The sequence below is a fragment of the Carassius carassius genome, chromosome 34 (assembly GCF_963082965.1).
Source record: "Carassius carassius chromosome 34, fCarCar2.1, whole genome shotgun sequence".
In the NCBI taxonomy this organism is placed as follows: Eukaryota; Metazoa; Chordata; class Actinopteri; order Cypriniformes; family Cyprinidae; genus Carassius; species Carassius carassius.
The window spans coordinates 12,133,113-12,155,483 of NC_081788.1; the positions used below are offsets into that span (position 1 = coordinate 12,133,113).

At 39.5% G+C, this 22,371-nt stretch overlaps 2 protein-coding genes across 3 annotated transcripts in view; both read left to right on the forward strand.

Moving 5' to 3' along the window:
- Window positions 1-22,371, forward strand: part of LOC132114410 (solute carrier family 23 member 2-like) — a 194,158-nt gene that overhangs the window by 78,454 nt on the left and 93,333 nt on the right. The gene's annotated exons all lie outside the window — the stretch shown is intronic.
- LOC132114408 (calsenilin-like) overlaps window positions 12,465-22,371 on the forward strand; it is a 63,921-nt gene continuing 54,014 nt past the window's right edge. The window contains exon 1 of the mRNA XM_059522485.1: window positions 12,465-12,622. Coding sequence (XP_059378468.1) covers window positions 12,617-12,622 — 6 coding nt within the window. The 5' untranslated portion in view covers window positions 12,465-12,616. The remainder of the gene's footprint in view (window positions 12,623-22,371) is intronic.

Below are 22,371 nucleotides of genomic sequence, written 5' to 3' on the forward strand. Positions count from 1 at the left end.
TTTTTATCCACCACACAGATCCTTACAAAATCTTAATATATTTATTGTAGATGTTTCTGTTTAATCTCAGTTGACTGTCTGGACTTTTTTGCCAATGTTGGACAGGACAGTCAAGTGCAGACAGGACATGGAGAGAAGGGAGAATGTTCAAGAAAAGACCTCAAGTCAGGACTCAGTTGGTCAAAATGCTACTGCACAATATGTCAGAGCTCCACCCACAAAGCTATGGCTATAATTGGAAGCAGTGTTTTTGTGTGTTGTGTTTTTTTTTTTTTTGACTCAATCGCCATTATAACAAAAGCAACTTACTGTAGTAATGGCAAGAATGGTCTTCCTTTAAGCTGAGGTTAATTGGCTCACTCAAGATCATAATGGTGATAGTGGTTCTCTTCAGTTCACAGGTCAGCAGTTTCTGACACTTTGCATGAATTTTATCACTTGAATTCTCATTAAATTACCAACACCTCTGCTACCACTGCAATTTCCTTTATCTATAACAAGACCATAATCCATGTAGACTCATTAAAACCACATGTAGCTGTAATCTCCTTTATGCTCTGTCTTTTTTAAGACTTTGTGGTTTTCATTTACAATGTAAACAGTAACAAGCTGAATATAAGGTACAACAGGAGTGAAAGCCAACCTTAAGGAAAATATCATTTATATGTTAAAAGGAATGTAGAATGTGAAAAAAAATAATCTTTTTATCAGCAATTTTTTCAAGCAGAATGAATCGTTTTTTTATTTTTTTTTATTTATTTTTTTTTGTTTGCATTCTCCAAAGACTATCCCTCTTCTTCGACAGTTACTGAAAAACTATTATTGATTCATCAATAAAAGCAATAAACAAAAATTTGGGATGCCTGTTATAAATCTTCAACATTTTAAAAATGTTAGATCAAATGACATTGGCAACAAATGACAACAAAAATTGGTGCACACTTTAGAGTACTTGTACAATTATCTACTTTATATTGTTTTTTTGTTTTGTTTTTTTACCCTGAAGTCTGGAAGAGTATCCCTGGAGGTAAGTATCTTGTGTAACTCCCAGTTATGTTCAGTAACAGTTTTGTTAGCAGGCCAAATCTTTTAGTATAGTCTACAATTTGACAAATTGTAATTACAATGTTCTGGTTTTTAGAACTCAATAAGATGTTTCCAGTTGCCCTGGACTTCTAAAATGCTTAAGTTGTTATATAGCTCCCATCTTATGTAACATCTGAATATGATACTGGCATGTTAGACTATGACAGAGATTACTGGGTTGTGACATTTTTGCATTAGTCATGCATTTCAGCTCAAAACATTGCTGAAAATATGCTGCTGGATACAATACAGAAACACACACACAGTATATATATATATATATATATATATTCAAATTCAAATTAAAGCTAAATAGGAGTTGTAAATCATACAGCCTAAGAAAATGTATGTCTTCAAACTGAAAATATATTACATAAGAAAATGATATTCAAGGTGAAAGAAAATGGTAAATGGAATTTAAACACATATAGGACAACAGAAATGTATTTAGACATAGACTCGATGGACAGAAATATCGGGGTACCTGGCCATTACACTAACAGGAACTTTAATTACATCGCTTTTAAATACATTGACATTTATTCAATTAAATTAAATTCAAGTTTATTTGTATAATGCTTTTTACGATAAAAAAGCTACTTTACAGAAAATTAAGTTTCTACATTATTTAGTAGTAGCTTATCAGTGGTGACTGTCAGTTTATTTGCATATGGCAGATTATTAAATACGTAGTCAAACAGACAATGAACACTATTAACAGCAATTATTATATAAATTATAAAATAAATTTGTTAGTTCTGTATGCTGTTTCAGGGTTTGCATCATCTGAGGTCCTCTGAAGGTCAGCATCATCTCTTCTCAGGTGTTCTGGATCCAGACGGGAGCTTGTGTAAATCCTAGTTACTGCAAAACAGAGAAACAAATAGAGACATAATTAGCATAGCTAATTAAAATTAATTAGTTTAACCCATGCTAAATAATAATAATGCACATTTGATCAGATACAACTGCAGTCCAAAATTATAAGATGCATTATTTGAATGCTTGGTCAAAGAGATGCGTTTTTAATCCAGATTTAAACAAAGAGAGTGTGTCTGAACCCCGAACATTATCAGGAAGGCTATTCCAGAGTTTGGGAGCCAAATGCGAATAAGTTCTACCTCCTTTAGTGGACTTTTCTATCCTAGGAACTACCAAAAGTCCAGCGTTTTGTGACCTTAGGGAGCGTGATGGATTGTAGCATGGTAGAAGACTAGTTAGGTACACAGGAGCTAAACCATTTAGGGCCTTATACGTAGGTAAGTAATAATATTTTGTAACTGATACAGAACTTAATAGGTAGCCAGTGCAGAGACTGTATAATTGGGGTAATATGATCAATGATGATTCCGCTGCATTCCGATCAGGACCGCTGCATTTTGGACTACCTGTAGCTTGTTTATTGAAGATGATCCTTGTGGCACTCCATATTTTACTGGTGATAAATGAAATGACTCCCCATTTAGTCAAGTCAAGTCACCTTTATTTATATAGCGCTTTAAACAAAATACATTGCGTCAAAGCAACTGAACAACGTTAATTAGGAAAACTGTGTCAATGATGCAAAATGACAGTTAAAGGCAGTTCATCATTGAATTCATCATCATCATCTCAGTTTAGTTTAAATGGTGTCTGTGCAATCATTTGCAATCAAGTCAACAATATCGCTGTAAATGAAGTGACCCCAACTAAGCAAGCCAGAGGCGACAGCGGCAAGGAACCGAAACTCCATCGGTGACAGAATGGAGAAAAAAACCTTGGGAGAAACCAGACTCAGTTGGGGGCCAGTTCTCCTCTGACCAGACGAAACCAGCAGATCAATTCCAGGCTGCAGCAAAGTCAGAATCATCTGTTTCCCGTGGTCTTGTCCTGGTGGTCATCTGAGACAAGGTCTTTACATGGGATCTGTATCTGAGGCTCTAATTGTGCTGGTCTCTGCTCTCTTTCAGGGCTGTAGAGGTCCTTTCTAGGTGCTGATCCACCATCTGGTTTGGATACAGATATATAATAAAATGGTAGTGATCAGACAAATAGGATTTAAACCATCTTAAAGCGATCGATCTATGAGTATGTCATGATCTATGGTGTCGAACGCAGCACTAAGACCAAGTAAAACTAGAAATGAGATGCAGCCTTGATCTGACGCAAGAAGCAGGTCATTTGTAATTTTAACAAGTGCAGTTTCTGTGCTATGGTGGGGCCTGAAACCTGACTGAAATTCTTCATACAGATATTTTTTAGCATGAAGGAGCTCAATTGAGCAGACATAACTTTTTTCAAAAATTTTACACATAAATAAAAGATTTGAAATGGGCCTATAATTTGCCGGTTCACTAGGATCTAGTTTTGGTTTCTTAATAAGAGGCTTAATAACCGCCAGCTTGAATGGTTTTGGGACTTGACCTAAAGATAACGACGAGTTAATAATTTTGAGAAGTGGTTCTTCTGCTACAGGCAACAACTCTTTTAGTAATTTAGTGGGTACAGGATCTTATAAACATGTTGTTGGTTTAGATACAGTTATAAGTTTATTTAGCTCTTCCTGTCCTGTTGTAAAGCATTGCAGTTTATCTTTTGGTGCAATGGATGAAACTGAAGTGTGAGACGCTGTAGAATCTACATTTGTTATTGCAATTCTGATGATATCTATTTTATCAGTGGAGAAATTCATAAAGTCATTACTATTAAACTGTGAGGGAATATTTAATTGGGTGGCATCTGATTATTTGATAATCTAGCCACTGTGCTAAATAAAAACCTTGGATTGTTTTGGTTATTTTCATTGTGTTTGTGGATATGCATGGCCCTGGCAGCTTTTAGAGCCTGTCTAGAGCTGAATTGCTGTTTTTCCACGCATTCTAAAAAATTCCAAGTTAGTTTTTCTCCGTTTGCGTTCAAGACTACAAGTTACTTTCTTGAGAGAGAGTGAGTATTACTGTTATACCATGGCACAGTATGTTTTTCTCTAACCTTTTCGATTTGATGGGGGCAACAGCTTCTAATGTATTAGAGAAGATACTGCCCATGTTGCCAGTCATTTCATCTAGTTCATGTGTATTTATGGGTTCACAGAGCAATTGAGATAAATCAGGCAGCTTATTTGCGAATCTGTCTTTGGTGGCTGGAAGGAACAATAGTTCTGCCCAGATGGTAATGCTGAGTCATATAGTTATCAGTGATACGCACCATGCAAGATACAAGGAAATAGTCAGTAACATCATCACTTTGAGGTACGATATCTATATCAGTAAGATAGATTCCATGCAATATAATTAAATCTAGTGTATGATTAAAACAATGAGTGGGCCCGTTGACATTTTGCTTGACTCCAGAATAGTTTATTAGTTCAGTAAACGTCCTAATGCATCATTTGTATTATCAATGTGAATGTTAAAATCTCAGACAATTAGCGCTTTATCAACTGTAACCAATAGGTCAGAGGGGAAATCTGCAAATTCTTTTAGGAGTTCTGTATCCAACCCTGTTGGTCTATACACACATTTATAAGGAGTTGGTCCTCTTTTTGCAGCTACAACGGCTTCCCACAATATTTTTGAGAAATTCTGTGGGAACTTTTGCCATTTAGCAGATCAGTTGTGACGTGAAAGGCTGACTCACAATCTCCATTCCTGTCGGTCTTGTCCTGTCGGTCATGACCCGTAGCTCATGACCATAGGTGAGAGTAGGAATGATAAGTGTTGGGGATAAGGAATGACAAGGGGTCATGAACTGAGAAATCAAAATTTGGTAATTGTACTATCAAAACAACCTGTAAGGACCAGGTATCTGACAAGACCAGACTTGTCAATCAGACTGCCAAACAGAGTAGCCTGATTCGCCACTCGACCGAACGGGTTTCCACTGCTCCAGAGTCCAGTGGCGGTGTACCTTTACACCACTCCATCCAACACTTGTTATCGTACTGGGTGATGTAAGTATTGCATGCAGCTGCTTGGCCTTGGAAACCCATCCATGAAGCTCCTGCCACACAGTGTTTGTGCTGATATTAATGCCAGTGGAAGTTTGGAGCTCTTCAGGTATGGAATCAGCAGAGTGTTGGTGACTTTTACGCACCATGATCCTCAGCACTCGTGACCCCACTCTGTTACATTAGTAGTCTTCCCCTTTGTGGCTACTGCGTAGTTGCTACTTTTTCTAAATGCTTCCACTTTCCAATAATCTAGCAGGGATGGAACTGGCTTATTACAAAGGTGGCATCCTATAACAGTGCCACGCTTTAATTCACCTTTTTATATATATATATATATATTTTTTTTTTTTAGGGCTTAAACGATTAGTCATCATTATCGACAATGTCGACAATCAAAAATTGTCTACAAATATTTTTGTTGTCGAGTAATCGTTAATTTAACTTTACCTAATTTAGGGCCTTTGACCAGTATGTCGCTGTAGCGCAAGACTGTTGTAATTCAGCCCTCCTCGATGCAATTCAAGAGAAGAAGAGATATAGCGCTCGCTCAGCACTGCTTCCATGCCCCCGAGCCGAACTGAAAGGCGTTTGGATATGAAAATATATGACGCGCACTTTTCTCTCAATAACGAAACAAACAATAACAACACAAATATCACAGCAGTGTGAAAGCAGCAGTTAGAATGCATCTTATTACACCGATGTGGATGTTTGCAGTTTGAACGAGCTCGGTAAAGCATTCACGTCACGTGCAATACCTTAAATAAACAGTTTTACGGTATTAAACATTATTATTAAATATTTGATTAAAGTGATAGTTTGGTTTGCAGAGATCAAAGCTTAATCTAGATCAGGGTCCCGTTCGTCGTACGTCGCTTATTACATCCGAGATCAAATGACACATCCAAGATGATATCATCGTGCTAATGATGATCCGGCTAATTGGGTTCTTCGAACACACCTGTTGTGTATGATTAGTATCGCTGGATTGAGTTATCTGAGATAATTGCGTGTTCATGTGTTGGTTTAAAAGGGGATATGTATCGATACTCGAAACCATGATCAGCAGTGCAGCGATTGGCTGGTGGCAAGACGGCAATGTAATGACGTCATATAATTTAAAATGACACCCGACGAAAAACTTGACAAATTTCTGGACTTTTATAAGGAAACAGCCAGGCAAACAAAACTACATAAATGTTATAATAGATACATGAAACAGATAATAGATACATGTTTTTATTTTTTTAGAATTTTTTTCATGATTCCCAATTATTTATATTCGCAATTTAAACTAGTTGTAAGGCTTTACATTTTTATTTCAATGTAGAAATGATCTATTCATTTCATTTTATATTTGGACAGATTTGTTACGTGACAGCATTAATGAAAGATTCTTAAGGGTCAATATCATGTTATCTGCATCTCCTGCGCTTCATCAAGCCACTCTTTGTCACACACCTGGACTTATTTTGTGTGCTTTTTCCCCTGTGACCCAGTTTCTGTCTTCCGTGTGTGGTTTTGATTAGTTCCCAGGTGTGTCTAGTCATTTCCCCATGTGTTCCATGTCCCTGTTAATTTAGTCATGCCATCCACCTGTGTTTCCCCAATTATCCCTTCTATAAAAGCCTTGTCCTTTCAGTTCTGTTTGGTCGGGTCTACTCGTCTAAATGTCAACTTGTCACCTGTTACTTGCCACTTGCCTCTTGCCACCTGTTATTTACGACTTACCTTGTTTATGTTTTATTTAATAAATCCTTGTTTCGTTTATCCCTCGGCTCCGTGTTCCTTCCAGCAGCATAAGCCGTGACAGAAGACCCGACCTGAAAAAGTTAAAAACTGCGTGTTTTCCCTCCGTTTTGTTTTCCGTTTTTTTTTTCACAGTCTTTTTTCTTTCCGTAGTGTTTCATGGATCCCCTCTATCGCCCCGAATACCTCCTCCTCCTGCTGGAGCAGGAGAGACTGTCTCTCGAGGACCATACCAGATGGTTTCTCTGGCTAGCTAATGCCACCAGCAACCCGGACCACGCGCTCTGCACCTTTTATCACGCCAGCCTGAACCCTAGGTGCAGAGCGTTGTCGCCCGAAGATGGTCCTCGGGAGGATTTCGCCGCCTTTATAGAGTGGAATCTGGTGAGAAATGGGTCACCTCTCACGGTCGGCCCAATGGAGGATCTCGCCAGGTCCACTCTGGACCCAGAGCCCAGCCTACAATCTCCCCACGGTCCGAGGCATAAGCCCGAGCCCACCGATGACGGAGAGCCAGAGAGCAACCCGTCAGACCAGGTGCGAGAGCCGGCGACACTGCCCACCACGAGGGAGCATAATGTGGAGCGCCAAATGGGTCAAAATGAGGGGGTTTCCAATGCACCTAAGCAAGATCCTCCTGTAAGCCCAGGACGGGCTCCTGATCCTCTGTTAAGCCCAGGAAGGGCTCCTGATCTTCCGTTAAGCCCAGGACGGGCTCCTGATCCTCCTGTAAGCCCAGGACGGGCTCCTGATCCTCTGTTAAGCCCAGGAAGGGCTCCTGATTCCCCGTTAAGCCCAGGACGGGCTCCTGTTCCCCCGTTAAGCCCAGGACGGGCTCCTGATCCTCCTTTAAGCCCAGGACGGGCTCCTGATCCTCCTTTAAGCCCAGGACGGGCTCCTGAACCCCCGTTAAGCCCAGGACGGGCTCCTGAACCCCCGTTAAGCCCAGGACGGGCTCCTGAACCCCCGTTAAGCCCAGGACGGGCTCCTGAACCCCCGTTAAGCCCAGGACGGGCTCCTGAACCCCCGTTAAGCCCAGGACGGGCTCCTGAACCCCCGTTAAGCCCAGGACGGGCTCCTGATCCTCCGTTAAGCCCAGGACGGGCTCCTGATCCTCCGTTAAGCCCAGGAAGGGCTCCAGCCCCAGAGCTTACTCCAATGCCTGCTCCTCTAAAATTCCCACCCTCCCACCCACTCCTGCTTCCTCCTCCGCTGTCGTCTGGCTGCCCCTCTGCTCGCCCTCAGCCTACCATCATTGTGGTGCGAGCTCATCATTGTGGTGCTTCGCCTCATCCCTCCGTCCCTCCGGCTCCGTCAGGCTCCTTCATCCCCTCGGCTACACCTCAGTCCTCGGTCACTCTGGCCTCACCGCGGCCTTCCGGATCCACATCGCTGCGTCAGTCACCAGAGCCATCTGTTCCGCCTAGGACCTCCGGCTCCTCCCCGTCACCCTGGCTCTTCGGCTCTCCGTCTCCGCCTCGGGCTCCTCCTCCACTTGCTCCGTTGCCGTGGGTCGAGTCCCTGGAGTCAGTGACCATTCCTCCTCCATGGCTCCTTCCACCGTCGGCCCCACCTTGGGCCGTTATGGCTGTGGCCTGGGTCCTGCTGGGTACCTCCTGCTTCACATCCTTCCTGTCTCCTCCCTGGCTCCTCCCTCCGTCATCTCCTCCCTGGCTCCTTCCTCTGTGGTCCCTGTCTGCTGGCCCCCTCCTGGGAGGCTGTCCTCCACCGGAACCTCCTCCCAAGTTCCCACCCACGCCTCCCTTTGTTGTTTCTACGGTGCGAGGACGCACCTACCGGGAGGGGGGAGTACTGTCACACACCTGGACTTATTTTGTGTGTTTTTTCCCCTGTGACCCAGTTTCTGTCTTCCGTGTGTGGTTTTGATTAGTTCCCAGGTGTGTCTAGTCATTTCCCCATGTGTTCCATGTCCCTGTTAATTTAGTCATGCCATCCACCTGTGTTTCCCCAATTATCCCTTCTATAAAAGCCTTGTCCTTTCAGTTCTGTTTTGTCGGGTCTACTCGTCTAAATGTCAACTTGTCTACTTGTCACCTGTTACTTGCCACTTGCCTCTTGCCACCTGTTATTTACGACTTACCTTGTTTATGTTTTATTTAATAAATCCTTGTTTCGTTTATCCCTCGGCTCCGTGTTCCTTCCAGCAGCATAAGCCGTGACACTCTTATAATAGCAGTCATCACTCAAAATAATGCACGACTCTATCTGTATAGCATGTGTGTAAGACTCTAATACAATTATGAAGTAATAATTTTATGACAAATATTTCAGTGAGTAAAACTGGCTGTGTCTATAGTAGGCTGTTATGGACAACAAAGCATTTTTATATTATTTTTAAATAATTTTTTTTAATGATTATTATTTTAAATTATTGTCCCTGGATCAGTACGATACTCTTGTAATAAAGTAGCGGTGGTAGCTGACATATTTTGAGTATTAGTTCTGGTTGAAAAGAAGCGATCTGATCCTGTTTACATGAAATAAGCCTGCTCCCGAGCAGGTTTAAGCTTACGGACCTGTTGCTATGACAGCAGCTCTGGGATGAGCTTCGAAGAACCAAACGATCCAAGATCACGCCAAATCGTCAACAATCAAATCCAGCTAACTGAGTTAGCGGCGTACGAAGAATGGGCCCCAGAACTGTTTTGATTATCATAACCCATTAAGGTATTTTAAGAGAGATTACTCTACCAGTCAAAAGTTTTTGATTGGTAATGTTAAGATTTTTAATGTTTTTTTTTCTTTCTTTTTTTTTTTAATAAGTCTCTTTTAAATAGCAAAAAATCTTTCAAAATGTTAGTGTTTTTGCTGTACTTTGGATCAAATACATGCAGGCTTGATGAGCAGAAGATCCTTTCAAAAATGTTTGTCTGGGAGTGTATATTGTGAATAAAATTGTTTATCCAAAAATAAAACATCTAATCACTTACCTTTATTTTGTTTCTTATCCATATTATATACTTACGAAAGGAGATGTTAGGCAGAATGATGTGTCATTCAGTTAATTTTAGTAATTAAATATAAGTAATTAATATAGTAATTAAATGTTAAATAAGAAGGTTTCTCCGTCATCTCATTTTGTGTTTCAAATATATTTATTAGTATAAATTAATTGTATAATAATTGTAATTACATAATATTATTTCCCAAAGCTGAAGTGATTAGACTATCTTTTTTTTAATACGTATAACAATATTTTAATTAATTGCAAGAGCTGAATAATCAATCAAATTCTACTGATTAATCAGTGAAATAATCGACGATTAGTTGATTAACCGTTCTAATAATCGTTAGATTAATCGATTATCAAAACAATCGTTTGTTGCAGCCCTAATATATATATATATATATATATATATATATATATATATATATATATATATATATACATACTCACCTAAAGGATTATTAGAAACACCATACTAATACTGTGTTTGACCCCCTTTCGCTTTCAGAACTGCCTTAATTCTACGTGGCATTGACTCAACAAGGTGCTGAAAGCATTTTTTAGAAATGTTGGCCCATATTGAAATGATAGCATCTAGCAGTTGATGAAGATTTGTGGGATGCACATCCAGGGCACGAAGCTCTCGTTCCACCACATCCCAAAGATGCTCTATTGGGTTGAGATCTGGTGACTGTGGGGGCAATTTTTGTACAGTGAACTCATTGTCATGTTTAAGAAACCAATTTGAAATGATTCGAGCTTTGTGACATGGTGCATTATCCTGCTGGAAGTAGCCATCAGAGGATGGGTACATGGTGGTAATAAAGGGATGGACATGGTCAGAAACAATGCTCAGGTAAGCCGTGGCATTTAAACGATGCTCAATTGGCACTAAGGGGCCTAAAGTGTGCCAAGAAAACATCCCCCACACCATTACACCACCACCACCAGCCTGCACAGTGGTAACAAGGCATGATGGATCCATGTTATCATTCTGTTTACGCCAAATTATGACTCTACCATCTGAATGTCTCAACAGAAATCGAGACTCATCAGACCAGGCAACATTTTTCCAGTCTTCAACTGTCCAATTTTGGTGAGCTCATGCAAATTGTAATATATATATATATATATATATATATATATATATATATATATATATATATATATATACATATGTATGTATATGTGAACAGTGAAACTTGATTAAATCTATTCTTAAAATTGAAAATAAGTTTATATCTTTCATTCATATACCTAAATATATTTCAAAACCTACCTACATCAAGAAAATACATTTTCAACCTCACAGTAGCCTACATTTATTGGTAAAATGCAAATGGTATAACCTAAAGCATTGTTGTTGTTGTTGTTGTTGTTGTTGTTTGTTTTTTTCAAATATGAGATGTGAATGTATTTTCTTGTTTTGAAATATATGCAGCGCAAAATATTATCAAAATGCTATGCTATTTAATATTTAAAAAAAAAAACATTCATAGCTTTAAAATATTTTTTGACGCAATGTCTTGTGTCATACAGAGCATTGTCATCATGCAAGACAGATAGCATGTCTAAGCGTCTAACCCACTGAGATTGCTGGTCCATCTTCAAACAAGAACTGACTGCAATGTGCTTCTGGTTCCTTGGCAGAGAGTGCAAGTGACGTCACAAGGGGCTGACAGTGCATGTGATGTCCCAGAGGACGCTGAGTGCATTTAACATCATAGAGTGCATATGAGACTGACTGCAGATCCTCAGCCACAGCCATGTCTAAACATCCAGACATGCTATTAGTAGAGGCAGTGCAAATTGATTCACTCATTACTGAACAGAGGAATGTCCTGGAGACTTTTAATTATGGTTTAAGAAATGCCTCTGGTCTTTTTAGTCTTTGGTCAATATAGCGCCTAACAGAAGAACCGCATTGGCTATATAGGTTGTATTTGGAATTCATCCTTACTGCTTGTAGTAGTAATGATGCAAGATGGTATATATAATATGTGCAATAAGCATATTATTTATTAGAAATTTAGCATTATATCACTTGTTTACCATTGGATCCACTGCATTGAATGGGTGCCATCAGACCTTTTTTAAAAACCATATCTTCTGGCCAAAATAAGTAATCTTGTCTGAATCAGGAGGAAAATGTGCAGATCAAGCACCATTTACAAGAGAAAATAGTCCAAAATAGTTCTAAACAAATATGTCAGTGGAGGATGTGAGAGGACAACAGGGGATAAACGTTATTTTGGATTATGGACTCCTGTTTGGTCCAGAAGCGATGGTTTAAATTTAAATGCCTTGATTATAGATTTGTTTCTTATAAAGACATTTAAAAAATACACATTCATCAGATGATGTTAACCAAATCAACTTACAGTATACTGCATTCAAGATAAACATTTTTTCAGTTGGCATTCCCTTGGGATGGAACCCATGACCTTGAAGTTGCTACCATGCGCTGCTGTTCGTGCTTCAGAAACGCTAATTGAGTTTTTACCATTTTAACGCAGAAGGTGAGAAAACCATCGCTTAACTTTAAAGGTCGTTTTATTGTCACTTAACGGTCTCGACATATGAGCTACTCTATTTGCATTCTAATCTGCCAGCGGAGGTTTATGCGCCTCTTTTTTTTTTATCTGCCAAAATAATAAATTACTTCAAATGGATGAAGCCCCAGAAACACATTTCATCCAATCAGTCTGTGCGCTCACTCTTTTTGGCACACACACATACATCTCACAAGAGAGGAGAGCGAGGCTTGGGCATTCCCTCACATTCCACTTGACAGATCTGCGCGGTGAAGCTGCTGCTCCTGTAGTGAGTGGAAGAAAGACATTTCTCCTCAGCGCTCGAGGAGGATTCATCACGAGAACACAATGCAGGTAAGGAATCGATCATAGCACCTGTATCACTAACGGATGTCTTTCTAAAAAATAGAAAAATCTATGATGTACCATCAAGTAGGAATCATGAACGGTATAATTAATTAACTCTAATAAATTAGAAAATTGTATTCTAAATCATAATTCATTTATAATCATTGTGGTTTCTAATACGATCATTTACTGTAATGAGAGATTGAGTCGATAGTTACATAATTCACTCGAACTGTAGCGAGAGGTCGATGTGTCAATCATCGCGTCCGTCTAAGTTGCGTCTTAATGTGTCTTATATGATGTGTTTTATTATTTTTTTATGGTATATCATTACCGTTCGGGCAGTAATGATGACTGACTCTCCGCTGCACTTGTGGACCTCTGCAGAATAGAGATGCTTCTCTCGCGCGCGCTTCAAAGCCGCTGAGTGCCCCTGCAATTTAGGCTAAATACTTTCGAGTGAAAAATCTCTTCAAATGGAATGACATGCTCTACTAGTGACGAGGGAAAAACACGGGGAGTTAGAGGAATTAAAAGTTGTGCAGAAACATACGACTAGGTCGAGTGAGGACGCATGAATTTATAAAGCATTGCGCGCCAGTCTGTACATAAGAGGCTATTCCCTGATTTTATTTATTTCTGTGTTTTTTGTATTTATTTATTTTTTATCTCCTATTGGTTTGGGGGATCTAAGCCCACCTAATGCTTTGAACGTTCTGTGGCATTCAAATCCAATTTGTTTATCTTTTAATGATTGATCTGCAGATTTAGTTTTGGACCTCAAGGATGATCTATTATGATGAAGCGGTGGCTTCATGCTGTTGAGTCAGAGGGTTTCAAGCTGATGAGTTTTGATCCTTGTAGTGTATGATGGCTTCTAGCTGTGAGAATCCTTCTCAGTCACTGCATGAAAGGTTTGGCATTTAAAAGGCTCAATATTTTGTTTATGTCAGCTTTGAAATAATTGTGTGGATTAAATTCTGTTGTATAGGCAGCAGTCACCGAACGCATCCCGAGAGCTTTGATCTAATATGTAAAAACTAGATTTATCATTGTTCTCTGATGATAATTAGCACTATGCTTTCCTGATTTGTTTCTGAAGGGCACAGAAATGGCCAAATATTAACACATTAAATTAATCAGGCAGTTTTCACTTATTTTCTAAGTAATATTTGTTTCTGTCTTGTCAGATTTCTTCAATACTTCACTGACTTGAGAAAGTTTGCCCAAATGAAAATTATGTGAGCATTTACCCTCAGGGCGTTCCAAATCAGTATGACTTTATTTCTTCTTTTATTTCTTCATTTAGGCACCCTAGGTGGTGAAGTTCTTCAAAATCCAGAATGCAAATTTCTCCTTGGTAGAAAATGCGGTCTGACATTGTCTGACATCTCTGTAACAAAGACTTTGTTACATGCTCAGATAAAGCCACTCTAGGCAACACCTACCTAGAAACAGCCCTTTTTCTTTAGAGAGAAAGAGAAAGAGAGAGAGAAGATGTTCTGAAGAATAATCATGCTGCAGTTTTACATATACAGCATAATCACATAATACGAAAAAAAGGATGAAAAAAATAAACTTATTACAAAAGCCAAGTAATAAAAAATAGATAACACATCTACCAGTACAATACTACAGTGAGCAGAAAACATAATATTTTACATATATATAATTTTTCACTGTATAAATTGGCTCTTTATACATGAAAATATTCACAGTTGCTTCCTTTTAAACTTCAGGCTGGGGGACCCTCACACCAGGATAATCACATTTTGGTTTCAGTGTCATCTAAATGATTGAAAATCCCTAGTATATTGGTCGTAACTCTTTTTGCCTTGACAGCGTAGCTCTCCAATCTTATTTGTGGATGCATATGTTCAGACCTGCTGATTTTGTGGCAGTTTGACATAATGACAATAACTGTGACATCAACTATTTGAATATTTCCATTTTTATGTGAACTGTCATTTTTATGAAAGCTATTTCTTAAAAGTCTTCTTAAAAACATTGGGCTTTTGTGAGGAAGGGATTCGTCAGATTGTTTTTGTCTTTTTTCTATTATTGCTTTTTTTTCATATCAGTATTGATGATCAAAAACTCTTTAATATGTGTCCATAGAATTCATCAAAGTGTACAGTACGTCATGGGCCATGTAGCCCTCAGTTACTGGAATACAGAAACCAAACACCATTCCTCAGCCTTTCACACCAAATCAATTGGTATAGATTAGGTTATTTCATTAAGGGTAATTCAAAGTCCCCTTACACACACAACCACACAGTGGCCTGATCTCAATAGGGTCCAGGTGAGTCAAATTATAGCTGGATAATAAATAATTTGGGGTGGTGTGTAATCCATACTACTGCTAAAATACAAGGGGAAGGAAATGCCTGGAACAGTATAATACAGTGGCGCTGTGCTGCAGGCACCGCCAGGACTCATTTATCCTCTGATGAGCATGATTGAAAGTGTTCGGTGTGAGGTCAGTGCTTTTCCCTCTGTTTACAAGCAAGCACATGTGGCCGTGAGGTAGCAACAGCAAGAAAGATTGCTTTGGTGCTGTTTGAGAATCATGAAGCAGTAGAGCCACGTTGTAGTCCTTTGATTAAACTGAAAGGGAACTTTCTTTTTTGACTGAATTGGCTGGCTGCAGTGCACTGTTTGGCCTCGCTCCTCTGAGTTTTAATCAGTCTGTGGTTCTGAATTATAAGTCAGTGTAAGCCTAGAACCTGGAACAGCGATACATGCCGCCCTGAATTAAACAAGAAACATAAATTGGAAGAATGTAGATGGAATACTAAACGCAGTATCAGTGAGCGCAGTATAGGCCGGAGGTCCTTATGATTAATGCTGATGTGTTCAGTGTATGAGCAAGTGAGATACATTATCTCAGAGTTAAGTTGCAAAGCGCAGTTAATTGACATTAATGTCTATGTAATATGCTTATTTCACACTCGGAAAATGCATATGGCTAATTAATGCTGTAGATTACAACTACATTATAAAATGCTTCTCTGATACCCCAGTGGCACAGACATGGCACATGGCCTGGAGATGTATGACTGAAGCTTCATCAGCCATGTGTCACTAATTATGATAAATATGCTGTTGGATCAAACAAACCAAATATCTCATATTTTCAAGTAACTGCAAAATCTCACTTCGTCTGTAGTCTTTTAATGTAGGAGGACTGACCTGCTGGCTGTTCGCAGTAGATGAGAAATGGTGCGTGTTCTTGACTGACTCTAACCTGTCCCTGTAGACCCATTATCAACAGACATGCGCTTACAGCTGGGCAGAGACTTCCAAAAGCATTATTGAAACAGGTTTTTTTTAGTGCGCCATTCAATAAACAGTATCCCTTAGAGAGACACCGTTTGCTTCGCATCAAAAATGCACAGAGTTCAAAGTGGAATACACATTTTGTATCATGCACGTATATGTAGACATTCTTCATGCATTTATGATCAAATTCGAATGACATTAGTACTGCACTAATATTAAAATTCTGTTTTACGTGAATAACTGAAGTCAATAATTATCTATCTATCTGTCCGTCCGTCCATCTAACCATCCATCTGGTCTTAAAACAATAAAATCAAAAGCTGCTGCAAAAAACTCTTGAGACAAAAGGCTTCCTGGTTGTCCATGAAAATAAAAGTTTGATGTTTTTAAGTCTAAAAATGAAGAAAACTGTAAAATGTGGTTTAACAGTTGTAATGTAAAATTATTATTATAATTATTATTTTATAGCCACATTGATACATAATCAAAAAATGTTGGCCAAATTAGGCAGCCCTACAAAGAAGCACAGCAAACCTTGTTTTTTTATTAATTCACTTTTTTAATTGCAATAACAATTTTTGTTAGAAAAGTCACAATTCCCCCAAATAATGCACACTATTTTGGCACTACAACATTGTAAATATACACTTTTGATATTGATTTTGAGATCTACTAAATATTACATTCAACAAATATTAGTGTTACTAGAGATTAATTTCAAGTTAGTGTTATGATAGCAAAGGAAATCTAAATGAAAACTACAAACATTTATATGCAAATATATTGAAACGATTGATACAATATCAGACGAAAACCCATTTAACTACAGATATGGTGTGGATCTCTAAAAGATATAAAAGAGAAGCTGAAACATTCTGGAGGACTATATGCATGCACAAATGGATGAAATCACAAGGAGCTATTTGGGCATACAAATAAGGTACACTGCCCAGAACAATTGCTTTCACTGCCCCCCACTGTTCCCTGCAGCGACACACACTCATTCACACACACTGTAATAAATAGATGTGCTCCCCTAGCAGACCTACCACCCTACCCAGACATGCGAATGGAGCTGCCTTCCACCCACTCACAGATGCACCAGCTCCATAAAGCACAGAGAAGCATGCGCTCTTCCTTCTCCTCACTCCGCCACCACAGAGACACGCAGCCACAAATAGCATCATGGCACCTTAACGCACCAAGATACACAATGCCCCTCCTGCTGACTATCAAGGGTAACTGTAGACACGCTAGTCCACGGTTACAAGAGAGGAGGAAAGTCAAGACGCATCCTCTCTGAAAAGGTCAATTCTCTCTTTGTGTGGAATCACGGACGAGGCATTTCTCCGGAAGCAGGGGCACGCCAAGGCTTCCGAATGTTTAAATTTCATGAAAGAGGAGAGGAAGCTTTGAAATCAATCCCTTTTCTTGTAAGTTCGTCCCCATCTATGTGCCTATATTCACCTTGGGAACAGCAGAGTCTGTTTCCTCTGTTTCCCATCCAACTTTTCAATCAGCCTCTCATTTAGGCCAACAAAACAATACCAGACATCTCACAATCCAATCAATCAGTCATCAGTTAGGATCAGGTCTTCTGAGATTTCAAGTCCACCATCAGGATTTAAAGGCTTTCCATGTCGATTAATTTGGTCTAATCCTGAAGGACGGAGACAGAGCAAAATAGTCTTGTGCTATATAACAGAGTGTATGTTTCGTAAGAGGATTTTACAGGTTTCTAAAGCCTTTTGGAATCCAAATCGCTGTCATTATTTTTCCTTGGAATTCTGGGAAAGTGATTCTACCTATATGTGCTTTTCTCTTGAAGATTTCACTATAACATTTTCAATCTCATTAAGGAGATTTTATTTTTTTGTTTTTGTTAATGTTATAGCAGTTGGGCGGTCCTGAGCTGGGATGATTGACGGAGCAGCAGGCTTGTGGTAGATCAGAGGGATTATATAAGAGGCAGACTGTAACAAGACGACACTCACATTCTGCTTTTGATATTTAGAGAAACACCGTGTCACTCTCATGTGGTAACAGAGTACAGAGAGAACGAGTCCGAGAGAGGAACCAGGGAAATGATGTACAGAAAAGGAGACAGGGAGGTTGTTTTTAGGAAAAGCAATACAGAAACTAGTGGAGAAGAGCGAGGAGGGGAAGATGGAGAGATATGGTATCTGACATCAGGCGTGGGAGGACAGGAGGCGAGTATGGGAAGGGAGAGATTGACAGCAAAAGTTATTGAGCGGGAAAGGCAGATGGAGTTGGAGCAGGTATCAGGAGGAATAAAGGAGAGAGAAATAGATTGCATAAGATGGAGATATTATGTGTTACTTTCAGCTTTATTTTGTGAGTGTGGAGCAGCAGGTGTGTGAGCTGATTGCAGGATCTTTCTTTTGTTCCTCTCTGTCTCAGGGGAGAATGTCCTATTGAATGTGCTATTGTCTGTGGGACTCATTCTGGAGCTCCAGGGCCCATTATCAAAAGCTGCAACAAGTCAGGACCAGATGCCAATCAGAGAAAATATTGATAGACTGATTTAACAGGCAGGAAAGTTTTTAGCTAATTTGAAGAAAAACTTGGCTGATATTCATGCCAGCTCATGCCGATTAATACCAATTCTCAATATCTGGAAATTGATATACTAGACAATCAATAAACAACCTTGAGCAATAAGAAATGTAACTGCAGATTTAATAGATTAAGATCTTAATAAAATTATAGTCAGTATTCCTGATATTTAGTCCAACAGCATTGAGACTTTTATTTTTTTTATTTTTTGTGAATCTTTCTGCAAGTTACATAGGTGGCAAAATGTGACAATCTTAATCAGTGAAGCAGTAAAGTGATTAATTCAAAAGATTTGTTCGAAAACACAGAATCATTCAAGAAGGAAAGAAATGTACTATGAAATGTTCAGCAAAAATGCTGAATCTTTCAGAAACTAAACAAGAGTTTAATGAGTAAGTAGTGAATCATTCACTCAAGTTATTTGTCCCAAAACAAATAACAGAAATCACCATTTCTGATTGCTGGGATACTTGCTGTGAAAGTTCACAACTATTTCAGTTTTTGGGGATTTAAAAACCTATATTATGCCTAAAATGTAAGCTACTCATAATTAGCTTATTGTTTTTCTAATTTACTTCAAATAAAATTAGACTGACATGTTGGTCTGAATATTAGTGTATCTTGCTTATGAGATATTGTGTACGTACAGGCATCAGCCATTCAAAACCCCATATTGATGAGTAATAACCAGTCTGTATGTGGTCTGTATGGTTAGCAAGCTCTTATATAACAATTCATTGTCTAGTTGCCTGTGCGTGTTTATGTGGAGGGTGGTAAATATCTCATGCGTGATCTGAAGAAGCACTTACTGTATATCACAGAGCCTTTGACTTGTACTGAATAATTGATTCATCTAGGAACATCCCTTCCTCACTTTCTCTCTCACTCTTTCTCAGTGTTTAAGTTGGAAGTCATAACAGCTCTTTGAAGACCGAAGCCTTTAGGTTTGTCTTGAGTCAGGGGCTGTGGTGCGTTAAGGCAGAACATAAAAGCCGACTTCATATTTTGAGATACAGTACATTGACTGGTAAAGCCTGGCAGAGTAGTGCTATCTCTTTATCATCCATCCACTCCACTATTCTTTGACCACCTCTGTGTCATGGTTCAGTTGTCACAAAAGCGCACAATAGAGGAAAATGTCAAGAATTAGAATTTTAATGTAGAATATACAAGAGAACTAGTAAGACTACCAAACACAAATAGAAACCCAGATGGACCAAGACTAGAAGGAACAAAGGGTATTTAAACACTGGGACTAACGAGATAATTAAAACAGAATTACATAATTAAGTCAACTAAGGTCAAAGGAAAATGAACACAGAAAACAACAGCCACATTACAGTTTGCCCCTCTCCCGGAAAGGCGCATCCTCGCATCGCATATAGTCCAACTGAGGGTGGGAGGATGGGTGGGGGTTCTGGAGGAGGGTGAGGAACTGGAGAGTCCAATATATTAGTCCATGGGAATGTGGAGGGTGGTCGGAGCCAGGGGGAGTCCAGGAGCAGGAGGAGACAGGTGTTGGTCCAGAGACCAGCCAGGATGAGTCCCCAGGGTGGAGTCGAGGGAGGAGCCATGGTGGAAACTTGACAGAAGACACCCTGTGGATGAGCGATGGAGATGGAGCCGCTGGAGGTGGAGACCCAGGTGGACCTGAGCAGATGGAGAGCCAGGGTAAAACCTGGGGTCCAGAGGGCCAATGAGTGAGGCAGAGAAGGGGACCTGGAAGAGAGGAGGAAGAGCCAGACAGAGCCAGAGGGATGAGGTGAAGCCAGAGGAGTGGAATCCCATAGCGGAGGAAGTTAGATGACTGACCAAGGCGGAGCCAGATGGAGCCAGTGGGATGATGGGCCATGGTGGAGACAAGGGAGCAAGGAGCCAAGAGAAGTTAATGGGACAGATAACTGAGGTGGAGAACGGGACTCAAAGGCTGGAGGCAGAGACAAGGGATCCTCACGCTTAGCCAGAGCTAGAGACTGGAAGGCCCAAGGAGTCTATTAAATTCACATTAAAAATGTCTTTTAGTTCCTCATAATAGTTTCCATTAGCAGTGTTACCAGCTCACACACCTGGTCAGGCGCATTGATAGCCTCTGGATCTGGGGTGAGTGGTCCCTCTGCTCCAGGCATAGCAAGGCAAGAGCAGTTATGTAGTGACAGGGAAGAGGAAAAAAAAAAATAAAAACAATACAAAACCTTGTAATGCAAAAAATTTGTTTGTCTTTCTGTCACGGTTCGGTTGTCTCAAAAGCGCACCACAAAGGAAAATGTCAAGAATCAAGGTTTTAATGTAGAATAACTAGTAAAACATAACCAAACATATATGCAAACCCAGACAGACCTAGACTGGAAGGAACAAAGAGTATTTAAACACTGGGACCAACAAGATAATTAAAGTGCAAGTGAACATAATGACACAATTAAGACAACTTTGGAAAACTAGATCAAAGGAAAACTAACAAAGAAAACAACAGACACATTACACTTTGTATATCTTTAGTTTTTTGTTTGTTTGTTTGTTTTTGCATAACAAAAAATACAAAATAAATGTCACATGGATACATAAGAGCAGGTGTTTCCTCTCAAGGACGTAGCTGATGGAACTAGATGATCACAACCTTTGTTGTCACCATGCATGATTACTTTTGATGTTACTCATACATTGATTTCATACAGTAATGTCATCTGAAGGCCAACAGTGGCCACCCACTTATTTCTTCAGCCATCAACATGCACTGTGTTTAATATAATTTTCCTTGTGTAAGAGAGTCTGTTCACACAGAACACATTTTTGCATTCCACTGCACTGCTTTTTTAGTTTTTCCAATGTGTACATACTAGACAGATGTGTTTCACATATTCACATATTTGTGTTTCACTGCTCTGTTTGTATTGATTTTCTATGTAAACTTGTGATAGACAGATGTGATTGACTATTGCGCTTACATCTTGCCTCTTTTGCAGCATCTTGCTCTTGACACAGCGTCCTAAAAATGCAACGCTCCAGCTAAAAGAAGTGCAATGCACCTCTAGACCTTTTAGGGAGTTTTTTGTTTGTTTGTTTGTTTTGTTTTGTTTCACTGCCCTGCTATTCCTTTGGTTTTCTATGTTACTTTTGCTAGATGGAGGTGTTTGACAGACCGTTGCACTCATGTCTTGTGTCTTTTGCAGCGTCAAGCACATGAATGCTACAGTCATGCTTTTTTATATTTGACTTCCCTGTTTCTTGTATATTTTTTCTGCACTGTGTAGGTTTCGGAACTGGTTTTCTATGTAAACATAATTGATAGACATGCTTGAGCACTTTTGCAGCATCTAATGCATGACACTGTAAAAAAAAAAAAATGCGGCACTGAAGTTGAAAGAACTTCATTCTAAAACCTGTGTCTCTAGACCAGTTATCCACTTTTGTTGGTGAGATTAGCTCCAACCTACTTGCAGCTTTGGCTGCGTTTATTCTTGTATCCGGATTTTGTCCACATACACATTGAAAGGACAAGTGTAAACGCACTTGTTGAGGATGCATTGTGATCGGATCTCAGTGTAATGTAAATGCAACCTACCCATCGTGTCTGCATTTGCAGGTTGACATCACGCAAAACCCCCATTTTATTTGTAAAATGTCCAGCAACTGAAAATGCTTTTCAAAAGAAACCCACCACTTCAGGTTGACTTTGCAGCAGGGCCATTCTCTGCAGACACAGGAAGGAAGTATCCGATCAGTTATCCACATAGAAAAGTCAGTTGATGTTGCCAAGCGTAAACGCGGCATGTTTTGATTGACTGATGATCCGATCTGCTTGATCGGATCACTGTGATCGCATGTTAATGCCAAGTGTATATACACTATATGTTTATAGTGTGTATATAATGTATATAACACTTCAGTTTAATAAT